The 18,985-nt window shown below is 34.0% G+C and overlaps 1 protein-coding gene across 2 annotated transcripts in view; it reads right to left on the bottom strand.

The window, feature by feature from the left end:
• Positions 1–6,795: 6,795 nt before the first annotated feature.
• The window catches only part of mrn (general transcription factor IIH subunit 4 marionette), a 54,767-nt gene continuing 42,577 nt past the window's right edge, over positions 6,796–18,985 (bottom strand). For both annotated transcript variants that reach the window (XM_090374922.1, XM_090374920.1), the window contains 5 exons: positions 16,407–16,458; positions 13,874–13,952; positions 11,013–11,060; positions 8,942–9,082; positions 6,796–6,951 (listed from right to left, as the gene is read on the bottom strand). In XM_090374922.1, coding sequence (XP_090231048.1) covers positions 6,841–6,951; positions 8,942–9,082; positions 11,013–11,060; positions 13,874–13,952; positions 16,407–16,458 — 431 coding nt within the window. In that variant the 3' untranslated portion in view covers positions 6,796–6,840. The remainder of the gene's footprint in view (positions 6,952–8,941; positions 9,083–11,012; positions 11,061–13,873; positions 13,953–16,406; positions 16,459–18,985) is intronic.

The raw sequence follows: 18,985 nt of genomic DNA, 5'->3' as shown, positions 1-18,985 counted from the left end.
GAAACGTAAAATAATGAATCAATGTATACTCCCCACCATGACTTATGGAAGTGAAACTTGGGCACTCACCAAAAGAATGGAAGAGAAGCTGAGAACTACACAGCGAAGAATGGAACGAATCATATTGGGAATCAGACTGTTAGATAAGAAGAGAAACACATGGATTAGGCAACAAGCTCAAGTAAAGGACATTCTGATCAAAACTAAAGAACTAAAATGGTCTTGGGCAGGACAAAGACATGATGACAGATGGACTAAGAAAATAACAGAATGGTATCCAAGAGGAGCTAGAAGAAAACCTGGAAGACAAAGGCAGAGATGGATAGATGAAATTCATGAGTTTGTGGGTAGTAAATGGATGGCCAGTGCTCAAAACAGAAGGAACTGGAAAGTTGCTGGAGAGGCCTTCATCCTGCAGTGGATTGAAAATGGCTGATGATGATGAGAAATGAATTCCCACTTTACAAGTGTGCACTAGGAATGAATTAATTCGTAAATTTGAGAACTACCTGTACTACATAATCTTCAAGTATTACAGAAGTACAGCCATTTCTCCAGTAAATTCATTCCTGGAAAGTGCTGCTTAAATTAACCTTGTTCGTGCCATCCATTTGACAAAAACATTTGTGGTATCTATGAAACACCCCTTTTTATTTTAATTATGGATAATTTTCATCCATTTTACTGATTTTAAAATGATCTATTAATTATGATTTTCAAAACTCAAAAAATATTGAATGACAATAAACAAGAGAAAGCAATAATAAAAGTTTTTAAATATTTTTTAGAATCTTCAAGATCCTTGGATCAAAACATAAATGCTTGTCACAATTTGGCAGATGCAATGTGAATATTTGTATTTTATCAGCTGTTTGCATTTAGCTGGCAAAACCAGAGCTCTGTGGAAAGATTAGCACCTATTGCTGGTGTCTGACAGATGCTGCACAGGAATGGGAATTGTTCAAAATAAAGATAAATGCTTTGCTCTGCTCACCTGGCATCTGTTAAATACTAGACAAGTATTTCAGACATGTTCAATTTATTTCTCTTAAATGATTTTTCGTGTTCTGTGATTTGATAGAAATGAAAAATAGTGGTTTATGTTCCCAAAACTTACCTATTATTTTAATTACAACTGTATAATATTTATTACTCTCCTCCCATATTATTATCATCTTTTTTTTAAGTCTCTTTTCTCTCTCTGTATATATGCATCTCTTCACAATCAGCATCCCATTCATGAATCTTGCATAACAATACACACAGTCTGCATGGACTATCTAAAGCTAACATTACTGCATTAAAACTACATTTAATCTTTGAATTTATTTTTTCAACACAAACTGTATGCAAAAAGTGGAGTTCCTCTTATTAGTGTTATTAATGGAGTTCCTGTTATTAATGTTATTTATTAGTGGAACTCCACTAATAACATTAATGTTATTAGTGGAGTTACTCAGGGTTCAGTGTTGGGTCCGTTGTTGTTTTCGGTGTTTATGAATGATATTGATGATGGGATATCAAGTTTAATGTCCAAGTTTGCAGATGATACAAAGGTTGGCAGGGTTGTTAAGGACACTACTGACGCTATGCTGCTGCAACAGGATCTGGAAAGGTTGAACAGATGGGCTGAGAGGTGGCAAATGAAGTTTAACATTGACAAATGTAAAGTACTACATATGGGAAACAGTAACCCCAGAGCAACGTATCAACTCTGCGGTACTACACTGACAGTGGTGGAGAACGAAAAGGACCTGGGGATAATTGTGCAGGCAGATATGAAGTTCTCTGAGCAGTGCAGACGAGCTGCAAGAGTAGCTCATGGTGTCTTGTCAATGATAAAGAGGAATTTTTCTAGCAGGGATAAGGAGGTGATTATTCCCTTGTATAAGGCAATGGTTAGGCCACATCTTGAGTACTGTATACAGGTCTGGAGGCCTCATTTCAGGAAGGATGTGGAGCTGCTGGAACGGGTACAGAGAAGGGCAACAAGATTAGTGAATGGAACAAAGGGTTGCTCTTACGAAGAAAGGCTTAAGTTTTGCAAATTACAGAGTCTGGAGACTAGGCACCGGAGAGGTGATCTGATAGAGGTGTATAAGGCTTTGAATGGTTTGAGCATGCTCAATGCCAATGGGATTCTTCATCTTGCTCAGAATAATCAGCTCAGAGGGCATAAATTCAAATTGAGGAAGGACGGATGTCGGATAGATGTGCGGAAATTTGCCTTTGGCTAGTGGGTGGTTGGTTGGTGGAACCGACTTCCATCACTTGTTGTTGAAGTTGATAGCCTAAACAAATTTAAAGCTCAACTGGACAGGTATTTCGAACGAACGGAGGGGTGAAATGGGAGTGGTGTGTGTTTTTTTTTTTTTTTTTTGGCTGATGCTGAATAAGCTTGCTTTCTTGCATCATATGCCTCTACTAATGCTAATGCTAAAAATAGAAATATTTGTGATTTTTACAATTTTAATGAAATTTGGTTTGGCTCAACAAATATTTTGAAGTCCAAACTCAAAATTTCATGGGTCCCTGTTACATGCAGCCAAATGGGCAGACGTGGTGGAGAGAATAGGCATCTTGTATAAATGTGAAAGTACCTAAAAATTGTTTAATAATTCATATGTTGAAATGAAAACAGAAAATACTGTATAACTAGTGAGAGAATATAGAAAGGTATGCAGAGGATTTCATTTCATTTACAAATTTAAACAAGTTATTAATGCATGCAGTGCAGTACATTTCAGGTACAAATGATTTTTCCCCCCTTTAACTTCACATCACAGTTGCGAAGTTAATTGTGGAATTAACTTCTGAAAACGTAACCCCTGTTTTTAACATTGTCTATGAGAAATGAATTCCCACTTTACAAGCGTGCACTAGGAATGAATTAATTCGTAAATTCGAGAACTACCTGTACTACATAATCTTCAAGTATTACAGAAGTACAGCCATTTCTCCAGTAAATTCATTTTACTGGAGAAATGGCTCCCATTTTACTGCCCACCCACTGATGATAGGCCAACAAGCTTTGAAATGGTGCAGTCTGGGTGGTGCCCACTGAGAATAAGTAAGAGTAGTCTTCTCTACTAGACAAGCATTACTTATTCGAAGTAGTGTAATTCCTGGTATCTTGTGAAGATAGCCACAATATGAGATGTAATTTAAATGCCTTTACACTACATACATAGTTTAATTTTATGGGTTAACTATGGTGTATCTACAACGATATTACATGTATATAGCATATATATATATACATGAATGCACCTAAATTAAAAAGCAATATCTTTCAGAAGCCATACAGTCAATGGAAGGTTAACTGCTATCACGTGATAGACAATTATACTTATTCATATAAAATGTGTAGTAGTAGTATCAAAAAATTTTTTTTTAAGTATTTTTAAATGCATATTGATCTTGTAGAGAGTAAAGTAACAGCATGGAATTACTGCCAAGTGGTGGCTTTTAGTTTATTTTTTTATTGTCTGTCGATTTTATACGGTCTTTTATTGGCAGTGTTTTGAAGTGAAGTGTCTGCAGTTTGGTTGCAGGTATGACTTTTTGGCATTTGATTGTTTCCCTGTTTTTCACATCAGACCTTTTAGGAAACTTCCATTGAATATTATCAGGACTGTCTCCACTCAGATACAAAAAAATTTAATAACATGATGCCCTTTCAAGAAAAATATAGCCATTCATGTTAATTGACACATTTACAAAATATGAATTAGGCAAACTTACAATTTAAATGCACTTTGTGAAGTAAATGGCTATAACCAGATTACAATTAAGGTATGGCCCTTCTTGACTCCGAGGAACACTGTTTCCTTTAGTTCCCAATATGATTGCAGTCTCTTTATATAATAGATTTCCAGTTATCTTGGAGTGTGTAAACAATTTTACCAGCTAATTGACAAAGTGAAAGAAATTTTTAACAAAAAAAAATTTATAAAAGTGTATTTATAATTAATGAAATAAAACTGAAAAAAAAAAAAAAAAGTTTTGAAAAAGAGAAATAACGAAGTCTGCTTTCTCTTATTTTGCCTTCTTGCAAAAGGTACTATAAATTCAGAATTTTGTCAGCAAAATCAGGGTCTCTTGTTGCATGTAGATGAATACAGATTCATTACAGTTGATGCTTTAGCACCTTTTACATATTTATGGATACAAATTAAAAACTTCAATGCTAAAATTAACTGTACAGTATAAAGCAAACCTTACAAAATGGAAACAACACCTGCAATGAATTGCACATATTTTTGTTATGAGACTTAGACGTCTATGGACACCTACAATAGACTCGTCAATCGTCGAATCTACTGTAAAAGGTTCTATAATGCTCCAGCAAATTGTGGAAAGTGATAATTGTCTAGTAGTAGTATACAAAGTCTCGCTGGTTAGGGAAAATTATTTTTTTATAAAGAATTTTTTTGTATTGGCGTTTCTTTTTTTTCCATTATTTTGTCTATTTTTATACTTGTAATGTGTACTTGAACTAGCATATTTATTTTGCAGTGAAACCTTGAAGCATAGGAAATATGTGTTTTGCCATAAAGTTATTTTCTGATTAACCTCTTCACAAGTACATACCTAGATTTTTCTATGTGTGCCACAAATTTTCTAGTAGGTGCTGCTATCTCTTGTGTTTCTAAGTAATTTAAGGAATGGAAACATTTACAAGACAATTCATCAATAAATGCTGCGGGAAAGATGTACTGCCCATGTGGTCACCAGAACCAGGGAGGCCAATAAGCCCTCAAACTGTATGTCTATAAAAAAAGTAAGAAAATTGCAAGATAGAAATTTTTAGCCTCTAAAAAAGAAATGTTACATCATGCTAAAGACTCTTCAATCCACTTCTGGGAAATATGATGTATAACTATGAAGCTATTGCAACCAAAGCTGGGACCTGTTAGCAGAAAATTTACCTTGCTTTCGAAATAATTTGAATTGGACATTTTGGGGGATATTGCCTATTATTACAGGGGATTTAGATAGTGTGTAAGGAAATGATCTTGGAAAGAGTACAATGGATTCAAGTTTCAGCTTTCTTTCCCATTCAGTGAACAAGATTCCAAGAAAGACTTTTACTGCAGTCTGGTGCAATTCTGATTTTAAATTTGCTAATGAATATAATTCTCCCCCCCCCCCCGAAGCTTATCAAATTTGGATCATGTCCACTTTGAATGACATTTTCAGTGGTTGCAATGATAAGCTAATGAGTGTGAGTTTAACAAATTGCAGAGGCAAAGGATTTGCAGCAGAATATTTCATCATCACTAATGTGGACAAGGCAGCCAACACCTTTGCCATTTTCTGCAAAAGATTTTACTTGAATATCCTATTAGAAGAAATTGACCACAGTGATGGTTTTACAAAAGTATAACCATCACTGTGGTCAATTTATTCTCGTAGCGATGGTTACACAAAAATATAACCTATATAATATCGGTGTAAAAACACCATAGACAACTCTTAAAGTAAAAAAACTATGATAGTAGTGTAAAGGGCATCATTTCAACTGTATCTCATATTGTGCTCATCCTTCACAGCAAGTTGCCATGTTTTGCACTACCTCGAATAAGTAATGCTTCACTAATAGAGAAGACTATTATTACTTATTCTCAGTGGGCACCACTCTTCGACGTAGTGCAAAACATGATGTAGAATAGATGTGCGGAAATTTGCCTTTAGACAGCGGGTGGTTAATTGCTGGAACAAACTTCCATCTGTCGTGGAAGTTGATAGGTTAAATAAATTTAAGGAGGAACTGGACAAACATCAAGGGGGAATGGTTGTGTGAATTTTTTTTTTTTTTTGGCTGATGCTGCATAAGTTCTACACTTGCTTTCTTGCATCACATGCCACTACTACTATATGGTAACTCGTGGTGGTGCCCACTGAGAATAAGTAATGATAGTCTTCTCTATTAGTGAAGTGTTTATTCAAGGTAGTGCAAAACAGTAATTCATGAATGGTGCCCACTGAGAATAAGTATGAATAGTCTTCTCTATTAGTGAAGTGTTACTTATTTGAGGTAGTGCAAAACATGGTAACTCGTTATGAAGGATGAGTACAATTGAAATGATTCCCTTTACACTGCTATCGTAGTTTTTTCCTTTAAGAGTTGCCTATGGTGTTTTTACACCGATATTATATAGATAATTATAACTCTTAAAAATATTATGCCTAGTTGCATTTAGTCTTACTTAAACAAAAATATAAAGAAACAGCAAACAAGTTTGTGGTAGCTTTTGTACAAAAGAAAGCAGATCCAGTCATCCAAGCTTTGCTGGGTCCAGTATATGTTGAAGACTTGTTGTGGCACTGCTTGCCAAATACAATGAAGTGTCACACTTGTCTAAATGTCTTGTTCATTTCTATATGGCAAGAAGATGCCACATTTATAGTCAAACGACAAAGAAACTATTTTTATTCTCAAATAAATAAGTCACATTCCTCTCTGCCACAACCATTTTTTTCTTTCTTTTTTTCCATTTAAATGGATTCTGAGAATAGAGGGGGGAAAAAGTTCAGCATTAAAGTTGTTGCAGTTAAATGGCATTTCTTTTAAGAGTTCAGAACAAAAGATAAAATATCATCCCCATAAAAATTGACACATTATTTCCAAAATTCTGATTAGTCTAAAATAAGTTTGATAAATTTCTATGGAATAATCTGAATGTATTGCACCAACTATAGTTTTCCTAATATTTACAATGATAAACAAAAAAACTACAAAACTGTTATGCATTTATTAAATAGAAATGTACAAAATGTCAGGTTTTTGTTCCTGCCACGGAGACATTGCGATAAACTGCAAGACTTTGATCTGATCTAATGATCTTGTCGGTGCCTCTTCCAAAATCTTTTCACATCGTCATGTCCTGAACGGTTGACAACCATTACTCTCTTTGCTGGGTTATCCCAAATAAGAACACCAAGGTCCTAAAAAAAGAAAAATTAAATTTCAATACAAATAACAGAGGACAGCAAAATATCTTTAAAAACTTCCATTAGCTGCACAAGGAACAGTTTATCTTACCAAGTAAAGAAATTTATATCTTCTCACCCACTAATTTGAGACCAAAACCATTAATAAAAGAAAAGACCATGAATCATAAAACGTTCCAAGCCAGTTCTGGCTGGCTGGACAAATTTAAAAAGTGGCTTACTTGAAAATGTTATTTCTAGTGAAAGTAGCGTTGTAATCGAAGAAGACTGTACCCATTGGAAAGAAAAAGTTTTAAAAAAAAATTATGGAGCACCACGAGCCCAGACATATTCAACATTGATGAAACAGGTCTATTTTTTAAATGTTTGCCGAACAACACTGACTTTTAAAGGTGATAAATGTTTAGGTGGTAAAAGTAGTAAGGAGAGCATCACCTGGTCTTGGTTGGTGCAAATATGGCTGGTAATGAAAAACTGAAGCTTTTGGTAACAGGCAAAAGTAAACAACCCCGATGTTTCAAAGGAGTAAAGTTGTTAAAATTGGAATACAACTACAACAAAAAACCTTGGATGACAAGTAAAATTTTTGAACAGTGCATTTTAAATTTCGATAGAAAGATAACAGAAAAATCGCATTGATTGTCGACAACTGTCCTGCCCATCTGCACTTGGTAATTTCGAAACTTACAAGTGTGAAGCTTGTTTTTTTCCCATCTGAATACCTCATTTAAACTGTACCTAATAGAATCCATTATCAAGAATTTGAAAATGCACTACTGAAGGTGCATACTAAAAAAAATTATACTGAGAATAGAAACCAACCGATAGATTCTGTTATAGATTTGCGGATGTGCATATCAGAGTTGGTGAAAGTGTGGAGTCAAGATGTGATGGAAACAAAGAATTGTTTTGCTAAAACACCAATTAACAGTGGTGAGAGGGATTAACTACTACAAGATATTGAACAATCTTGGTTAGAACTCCAAGCAAGAGGTTTGATCAGTGGCAAAATTGTTCTTGACAAATTTTTAGGAGTTGATAATGATGTCATGGTAGCTGAATATCTGAGTGACTCCAACATTTTAGAGAGTATTCAAAGAACCAGTGGCAATATTGACTGAGTTGGATGAAAATGAGGGCAATACTAAACCTTCCAAGCATGAAATGTTGGCAGCATTTGAAACTTTGCATCGAGGCCTTCAGTGTGAAGAAAATATTGAGTTTAAACAAATGTGAAATTTTTTATGAACGATGTACAGGAAAATCCGCGTACAATGAAAAGTAACCAAATACTTTACTACGAAATAATTCTAAAAAGTGTACTAATATATTGTGCCCATCATGTTAGAAAATTTATTCATTCCTCACTTATTTCTGATTTATTTTCCATCTTTTACTATATTTCTGAATGTTGAATTACAGAATTTTTCATTGTTGGAAAGGTCGTATTTCTTTATAACGAAATTTCTGTTTAATGAGTTTTTTCAAGTGAATGATCAATTTCATTATATAGAGGTCCGACTGTACATACCTACCTTTATAATATAATATACAATATTAGCATTAGTAGAGACATATGCTGCAAGAAGACAAGCTTATACGGCATCAGCCAAAAAAAAAAAAAAAAAAAAAAAATTCTCATTTCACCCATCCATTTGCTCTAAAAGTTTGTTCAGTTTCTTCCTTGAATTTATTTAAGCTACCAACTTCCACAACAACAGATGGAAGTTTGTTCACGCAATCAACTATCCCCTGGCTAAAGGCAAATTTTCACACATCCGTTCCATAACTGTCTTTCCCCAATTTGAATTTATGCTCCTTCAGGTTTGTAATCTGAGGAAGAATCCCATCAGCGCTGAGCCTGCTCAAACCATTCAAGGCCTTAAACACTTAAATCAGATAATTTAATTTCATGCAAAACACACAGCACTACAAATTTAACTTAAAACAACAAAAATAATTAGTAAAATTTTAAAAAGCTTACATTGGCATAATTACGAAGTAATTCAAAGTCATTTTGTGACAAGAATTGGCTGTATAAAACTCCTTCCTGGAACTTAAAACGATCCCTCTCCATTTCCCAAAGTCTAACCTGGTCCATGACTGTTGAAGGTACAACTGGAGTCTAATGGAAAACAACAGTTATTAAGTAAATTAAATTATGGAAATAAAACTTGTTATACAAAATGATTATTGAATAACTTGTAAGGTTTTTGAACTACCTCTGCAATTATGCTTGGGAAAAATTTTTAGAACTTATTCTGTCCGATATGTGTTATTGATTATACATATACACGATATATTGGAGAGATTCAGCACACTATGCGGCAAACAATTGGGGTAGCTTCTCTTCAATATACTGGAGTGCGTTTGGTAATATATATTTCACAGGAGTGCAATTCAGTAAATTAGATGTATGCAAATCTAGCACACTAGCTTTTGAGTTTCGTATGCTAGTAGTGCATAAAATTAGAAGTGTATGCATCATCATATGTATAACAGCTGATCCGATGCATTCAGGCTCTTGAAGACCATCATACCAACTGTCATGACATTTTATTGTGGTTTCTCAGAGAAGTCAATGGAGGTTGCCTACTGGTACTCTATGGACAGATTAAGATCACATCATACTAACAGATGGCATGAAATATGGAACTGTATGCCGAATAAAACCAAGTACAGTAAACCCTCGCTAATCTGGATTAATTGGGGAAGGGGAGGTCATCCAGATTGGTGAAGCAAAAGATAGCCCTAAAAGATAAAAAAACTTAGAACACACAAATAAATGTAAAATTTAATGATAATGTAGTGCCAATGAAAATAAATAAAAAATATCACTGTAGAGCCTTTATTTAAAAACTATACAAAGACAATACATTTATTCATTGATGGATGGATAACATATTGTCTTTTTATACATTTATCAGGTGGTGTTGGTGTGCGACATCAACACCACTTGATCGTTGCTGTGAATAACACTTAAATGCAGCTTCTTCCAGCAACACTTTTTTTGGTTTTAATGTCTGTCTATTTAATACTCTGCTTTTTTATCTCTCCCCACATCGAATTTTAAAGAAAATGCCTTTATAGATTCTTTTTGTTTTTTAATATCTGACAGCATCTGTTGGCCAATACCAAATTCTTCAGCCTTTTTTTCTTAAAGTAACGTGTTTTCTTTTTACTCCACTTTTCAATTTTTTAGAACCCATCATTATATAAAATATGTTAACTTATATACATATAAAGAACGTAAATGAAGCGATATAACAACATCCATCCGACCCAGAGTCAACAACGATACTGAACACATTACATTACATTGCAAGGCAATGTAAGGTATGTTCCGTCTCTCTCTGCACAGTCAATCAGTGAGCAGCCAGAGTGATTCATCTGCCCACCTAAATCCTGTCTTTCAAAGTACTGAACTGTGAACAGAATTTTTCATATTTTGATCTAGATTATCCATCATCCAGATTAACCATAACCGAATTAGGGAAGGCTTACTGTATATTGCTTACGATGTGAATGTACTTGTGGCTCCGCAGCTAGTGTCATGCTAGCTCTTCCTTTAAAAATGTAATAGTACTAGGAAGAGCTCTAAATAGGTTTGATGCCTGTCTCACTATTAATGAACACAACCTAATTCACCAATCAAAAATGTCTGATTTACATCAGTGCAATAATTTTCATCTGAAAATAAACTGATATTTACATCTCAAGTAAGTTAAAAGTGCTTCATTCCTTTTTCTGAGGATATTATTCTAGTGGTGATGAAAATGCAGTGGCAATTGAACTGAACTGTAAAATATTTAGCCATGAATGTTCAAGAGCATTTACACAACTGATACATTAGAAATGTGTTCACCATTAAAAATGGGGATTCTTTCCTAATATATAACATATAATTTGTTAACAATTTTCATTTATTTAACAATTCCATTCTCACACTGTTAATTGATATACATATCACTTTTAATTGAATTTTAAAAATGGTGAACTTTGATAGCTTTTGTGTATGTTTTCATGCTTTTGTATGTAAAATAATTATTTCTTACCTCATTTAGTACCTTGGGATGAGCATGCATTCTTAGGAAGTTTATTATCTGAAAGAAATAAAACAAATCATATATAGGGTTGTTAAAATTAAAGTATCCCTATGTAGAGGGCTCTGGAGCGAGTTCTAAGGCTCGTACTGAAGAGAAATTTGGACAACAGGTACAATAAAGAATGCACTTGCCATTTATTGGGAAAAAAAATTAGTTACAAAATTTGTCACTATATGGCATTGTGGCAAAACAAATCACTTGAACAGCGCTACAATTGTTCAATGTATACTCCATTTTGGTCAATAACAGTTTCCATTTGAAGAACAGCATTTTCTACAGCAGAATGTAACATGTCAACTGGAATAGCCAGCACATGACGTCTAATGCTGTCCTTCAGATCTGCCAGAGTTTGACATCCTTCCTGATATACCTGGTTCTTCAAAAACCCCACAACCAGAAGTCACATGGGATGAGGTCTGGTGATCGGGGTGGTCAAGGTGTCTGGAAACAATGGCTGATGACCCGTTTGTCTGTAGTGTTGCCTTAGTAATCTTTGGACATAACGGTGGATGTGGAGTGGCACACTATCTTGCATGAATATGGTATCCTGAAGGCACTCATGTTGTTGCAGCTCTGGTATTGCGAAATTTGCCAACATTTCATAATATCACTGTCCAGTGACGGAAGAGGTGCAGGGTCCAGTCGGTGTTACCTGTTCAAAAAAATAAATCGGCACCACACTGTCACTTTTGGAGAATGCAACGGGATCTCTTGGATAACTCAAGGGTTTTCTGTTGCCCAAATGCAACAGTTGTGCGTATTCACTTGTCCATTTAAGAAGAAGTGGGCTTCATCACTCCAAAGGATGTTCCATGGCCAAGTGATATCCACTGTCATTCACACCAGAAACTGAAGTGCGTATGTGAAACGAATATCTGCATTATCATGCTTCAGCAGCTGTAGCATATGCATCTTGTAAGGATAGTACCGCAACACCTGATGCTACTAGCCTTACAGTGGAATATGGCATGTCCACTTCACGAGAAACAGCTGGCACACTTGCGCTACCACATGGAGATTGACTTGATAAATCCACGACAGCCACATCTTCAACATGAGAGGAGTCCACTCGTTTTCGACCTCTACCTGGTTGAACACCAAGATGTCCTGTCGCTTCAAATTTCACAATCATTTTGCAGACAGCACAAAGAGTCATAGGTCCACGCCTTATGCACTTCTGACGCCGGAATTCTCTGATAGCCACAGCTGCATCGTTGCTGTTCTGATAGTACAGCTTCACTAATAGTGCCTTTTCCGGCAACATTGTTGGCATTGCTGCTGTAGTGCAGGCAAACATCTACTGTATGATTTTGAAGAGACTCTTTGCTTTTATACAGTACAGTAGAGCTGTGTAGTGGTGCTGTAGCAATAACTTACAATTATGCAAATAACGTGTTATTTGCATAATCGTAACTAAGATAGTTACATGCCATACAGTGACAAATTTTGTAACTAATTTTTTTTTCACCAATAAATGGCGAGTTCATTCTTTATTGTACCTGTTGTCCAAATTTCTCTTCAGTACAAGTCTTAGAACTCGCTCCAGAGCCCTCTACAAAGGGATACTTTAATTTAATAACCCTGTATATACAAATTTTTTGATTATATGAAAAGTGCAAATTTTGATTATATGAAAAGGCAATGCTTCAGGCACTGGAAAGACAAGGCACAGATACTCCATATATTAAGATTTTGAAGAAAATATAAGAGAACGCTACCTCCTTTATAAGACTGGACAAAGACAGTAGCAAATTTAAAATTGAGAAAGGAGTTCGACAAGGAGACACAATATCTCTGAAATTGTTTACTGCTGTCCTTGAGGAGCTTTCATAAGATTAGACTGGTCACAGAAAGGAGTTAATGTGGATGGAGAGATTACCTAAACCATTTATGATTTGCAGATGACATTGTGGTCATAAGCCACGATCCCAAAGAATTAAGAGGAAAATCTTAATCAGTTATTCAAAGTTAGTAAGAATTTTGGACTAAAGATGAATATGGCTAAAACAAAAGTAATGATGAACAAGTATGCCACAGACCAATTAGATATAATTGGTCCACTGGATATAATGATTGAAGGAGCAGTAATTGAAAAGGTGGAGTCATATACTTATCTGGGACAAGTCATTAGCTGTAATAATGATAAATGGCTGGAAGTCAAGATAAGAATAAATTTTGGATGGATAGCATTTAGGAAATATGGTCACATATTGAGTAGCAATATCCCAATTTGTCTGAAACGTAAAATAATGAACCAATGTATACTACCCACCATGACTTATGGAAGTGAAACTTGGGCAATCACCAAAAGAATGGAAGAGAAGTTGAGAACTACACAGTGAAGAATGGAATGAATTATATTGGAAATCAGACTGTTAGATAAGAAGAAAAACACATGTATTAGGCAGCAAACTGAAGTAAAGGACATTCTTTTCAAAACTAAAGAACTAAAATGGTCTTGGGCAGGACACATAGCTCGAAGACATGATGACAGATGGACTAAGAGAATAACAGAATGGTACCCAAGAGGAGATAGAAGAAAACCTGGAAGACAACGATGGAGATGGACAGATGAAATTCACGAGTTTGTGGGTAGTAAATGGATGGCCATTGCACGAAACAGAAGGAACTGGAAAGTTGCTGGAGAGGTCTTCATCCTGCATTGGATTGAAAATAGCTGAAGATGATGATGATGATGATGTATAAAAATAAAAAAATTGTTATTAATCAATTATGTACAATGTAAAATATCTGCTTTTTTTGGCATTCACACTTTCACAATTGCTTAACTAAGTTTCACATAATTTTACCTGCTCAGCTGTGATGCCACTTCGTAATGCTTGACGTACACTTTCTCTGGTGATAACACCAACAACCATATTAGGAAATCTGAAGCATCAAAAAAAAAAAAAAAAAAAGGAAAAAAGTAACAACAAAAATAGCTTTTATAGAACTTCAGGAGAGATTTTTAATATCTATTAATTTATCAGTTTCAAATGCAAAATAAAAAAAAAAAGTAGTTGCAAAAAAAGTTTACTTATAGCAATGAAATGACATCAGTAAATGAATAAATAAATCAAATTAAAACTCAAATTTCAGAAGTGTATCCTCAATCAGTAGGTAAGAATAAAAAGAGGAATGTTTTTAACTGAATTTCAAAAAAAGTGACATTTAATGGGATATATTAATTAAGGAGTTGTGCATTAAAGAGTTACCAATGCTTTAAAGTTGTTTTCTAAAAGTGAAGGATGTTTTATGGAAAGAAATCAATCCTTCAACAAATATCCCATGAGTTCTTAATAGTATAGTAGAATACTGGCAAAATATTATACTGCAGCCACCATATTTACCATTAATTTGATATTTGAGAAAATTCTGCCTCATTCCTTCTTTGAAAAGGAACCAATAGAAGGAAGAAAGCCATCAAATAATGAAAATAAATAAATAAATAAATAAAAATAATAATCATAAAATAACTCCAATAACTATATTCTATTGTTACATAGACTCTGGTCATGTTTTAAGAAGGCATTTCCTTTGTGATCATACCATTCAAGAAGCAGGGAATGCATTGTTCCTTTGGCTCTGAATTAACCTTGTTAAACACTAAGGAATTCATTGAGCACACACACATCTTGAAATTTTAGTTCTTTGTTAATGATAGTATGCACCAAGAAAACATGCATGCAGTAGATGCATTAACTATATTCTATTACTATACAGCAATAACTATATTCTATTGTTACATAGACTCTGGTCATGTTTTAAGAAGGCATTTCCTTTGTGATCATACCATTCAAGAAGCAGGGAATGCACAATTAGCATTGTTCCTTTGGCTCTGAATTAACTTTGTTAAACACTAAGGAATTCATTGAGCACACACACATCTTGAAATTTTAGTTCTTTGTTAATGGTAGTATGCACTAAGAAAACATGCACGCAGTAGATGCATGTTGGTTCGGTACATATTACTGTTAGTGATGTACTGCATGTTTGAAGAAATTGCCGCAGCATGCCTTGCATGCTGTGGCAATTTCTTCGAGCAAGTAATAATTTTCAATAGAAATGCAAGGGTTTTCTTATACAAGTTCTTCCACTGCCACTATAACTTCTGGCGTCACAATACCATGTGCTTTCCTTGGTTGAGGAGAATCTTCAACACTTTCAATACCATTCTTAAACTTATTCATCCACTCTAGAATTGCAGTGATACATGCATTGTTTACTGTACTGAGCCAGCATTCTGTGATAAATTTCAGTAGATTTTATTCCTTCTGCATTCAAAAATTGGATTGGATTAAAAATTGCATTTATACCTTGGCACATTACAACAAAAGGGTGCCAACATCATGAAAATTGACTGTTTCCAAATAATGTCAGTAATGGTATGGTATCATGTGGGTGCTCCATGCTGCCAAGAGATTTTGATCAGTATTTTGACATGAGATTATCAACTTTTGCATAATATGCATTTTATGTGGTTTAGTGACTTTCATTTGAATGATCTTACTAATTTTTTATGGAATGCAAAACATGGACTATGCATATATTCACTTGATGCCTGAAAAGTTCTAATGCAACAGAAATTACACATACTGAATGAAGCTGAACAAAATCTATTATTGTGCTAGCAATATTACTCCCATTTTAATAATGCTGTTGTCATCATTATCAATTCTGTAACAGCTTATTCTAGATCCTCTGATTTTCTTTGCATGAAGAAATCTGAAATCAAACATTTATAGCTGGAAGTGTCCTGGCATTAGGAATGATATTCAGCCATAAAACTCAATTCCAATTATAAAAGACAGACAAGACTCTAGAAAAGTTTGAGAACAAAAAGCTGAACAAAAGAAGAAACTGTCTCAATGATAACCACAAATATATGGAAGAAATGAAACCTATCTGAGGTATTTGAAAATTTTTGTCTGCTTCACCAATATGATCCACAAATAAAATATGGAGTCCAATCTATGAAAGTTCTATAGACAGTATGGAGTGAGCTAGATAGATAGATAGATAGATAGATAGATAGAGGTGGGGTGGGGGGTTAATACACATTTTTTCTGGTTCAGAGGGTGAATCACAATAAAAAAATCTTAAATACAGCAGCTTCATCATTAATATAAATATTCAAATGTTATTTGGCCACTGAAATTTCAGGCATTTGACTACTTTATAAAATATAGCCTAGATAAATATTTGCAAAACAATATACAACCACCATCTAACATAAAGGTGGATAATCAAATCATTCAAATAATTAAGAGTATTTTAAACATTTATTCAGTTTGCTTAACTAATTTAATTCTCTTAAACAATAATTAAATATTCAATACATACCTATACATCAATTCACTAAATAGTGCAATTAATGCCACTTGTAGTTGTGAATCTGTAAAACAAGACTCTTATGAACATCTTAATTTACAATCAACACAATAAATATCCATTTTACAGTAAAATGTACAGGGACTAAATATATAGTTGGTAATAAATGATTAAAGAAAATCGGAATATTCTTTAAAAATTTTTCATATTTAAGAATTTTAAAAATTAAATGCTCTTTACTAATTTTTCGCTATAAATTATCAATTATTAATTTTTTTAAAATGAATTATTAAATAAGCTCCATCAAAATAATCATCAATTAATTATCACTAATTCAACAAAGAAAATAGTCAAGAAAAAAGGGAAAAATATAAAACTCTAAAAAACAAAATACAAACCTATGTAAAGCTGCTAAAAGGAAATGTTGGAAGACAAAGCAAAGAAGTGTGAAGAGGCAAATAAATGTCATGACTCTAAAACAACTTATTGGGTTATAAAGGAACTCTGAAACATCCCGAAAACAATGACGATGAAAAATAAAAACAATATAAAAACAGGAAACACAAGAAAGAATATTACCAAACCCTGTTCAAAGGGGAAAGAAAAAACGGTCTTGCCTTAGACAATAGAAGAGATAAAGCACCCCCGATAACAAAATAAGTTCAGAAAGCAATTAGCCAAATGAAGAATGACAAGCCACCCGAAAATTATGGCATCCAAGCAGAACTATGGAAATTTGGAGGCAATGCAATGTTAAAACACCTCGCACAATTGTTTAATCTAGTTTTATTTACAGATGATATACCACAAGACTGGAAAAGTGGAATAATAGTACAAAGAAAATTGTCAGAATTATAGACCCATTACCCTTTTAAACCATATATATAAAATATTTATAAGGATCTTACAAAACAGGATTTAGAAAAGACAGATCAACAATAGATCAAATATTCACACTTAAACATCATTACAGAAAAATATTAGAATAAGAAAAAACCTCTTTATCTGTGCTTCATTGATTTTTAGCAGGCATTTGACTCTGTAAACAGAGAAAATTTAATGAAGCAACTACAAAAAATCCCATTTGATCATGAAATAGTCATGTTTATAAACAATTTTTACAAAAACACAAGAGCAATAGTAAAATTCAATAACCTTAAAACAGAGAAATTTGAAATAGAGAAAGGAGTCATGCAGGGATGTCCTTTAACTCCATATCTATTTAATATCCACCTGAAAGAACTAATGAAATCAATTGAAGAAAAAAGAGGCACAATAATAAATGGAAAAAATATAAACCACATAAAATATGCAGATGATATTGTGATTTTAACAGGAACCAAAGAACAACTAAAATAAATATTAACAAACATCGATAAAGCAAGCAACAATTATGGAATTAATATTACTATAAATAAAACCAAAGTAATGCAAATCGGAAAAAACATAGAAGACATAAACATCCAAAGTCAACAAATAGAACAAGTACAAAAATTTGTATACCTGGGCTCTCTAATAACTGAAATCCTAAGTAATATTGACCAAATTAATCACAGACTGAACATTAGATTGACAAATACAAACAAACTCAAAAACATATGGAAGAGCAATAAAATCTCAAATAGTCTAAAAATTAAACTATATGAAACTGTCATCATACCCACAGCAACTTATGGATCAGAGAATTGGAGAATAAATAAGAAAGAAAGGAAAAAAATAATAGCATTTGAAATGAGATGTCTAAGGAAAATCAATAAAACAAATTGTAGAGAACATAAAACTAATGAACAAGTAAGCAGAGATCTAAATTTTGAATGCAGAGTAACAGAGCAGATTTACAGAAAACAACTTCAGTGGTTTGGACATTAGAACCGGATGGAACAACACAGGCTGCCTAATGTAGTACTAACAGGAAGAATTGAAGATAAGAGACCACCAGGAAGACCCAAAAGAGAATGGCTCCAATGCCTAAAGGAAAACAGGCTCTCATGGCTATCAAATGATGCAAGATTCAAGAGATTGACAACAATGGAGGACGGTATCTAAATAGGGACTCAACACGGGCCAAATGGAAGAGTAGAATGATGATGATGTAATTCATCTGAAATTTAGATGAATGTACAATAAGCGTACAAGTCACAATGTACACTGAGTGTAATAGTAATAGAGGCATGTGATGCAAGTAAGCAAGTGTATGAGATTATGAAGCATCACCCCAAAAAAAAAAAAAAAAAAAAAAAAAAAAATCACACAACCATTCCCTCTAAAAGTTTGTCCAGTTGCTCCTTGAATTTATTTAAGCTATCAACTTCCACGACGACAGATGGAAGTTTGTTCCAGCAATTAACCACCCGCTGGCTAAAGGAAAATTTCCACACTTCTATTCCTACAACTGTCTTTCCTCAATTTGCATTTTATGCCCTCTTAGGTTCGTAATCTGAGCAAGTGGAAATATCCCATCAGAATTCAGCATGCTCAACCCATTATACACCTCAATCAGATCACCTCACAGGTGCCTAGTCTCCAGCCACTGCAATTTGCAGAACTTAAGCCTCTCTTGGTAAGAGGATCCCCCTCATTCCCCTCACCAA

This window comes from Mastigoproctus giganteus, chromosome 6, assembly GCF_048544385.1.
Source record: "Mastigoproctus giganteus isolate SK-2022 chromosome 6, ASM4854438v1, whole genome shotgun sequence".
NCBI lineage: Eukaryota > Metazoa > Arthropoda > Arachnida > Uropygi > Thelyphonidae > Mastigoproctus > Mastigoproctus giganteus.
This window is presented reverse-complemented; position numbering and strand designations above follow the sequence as displayed.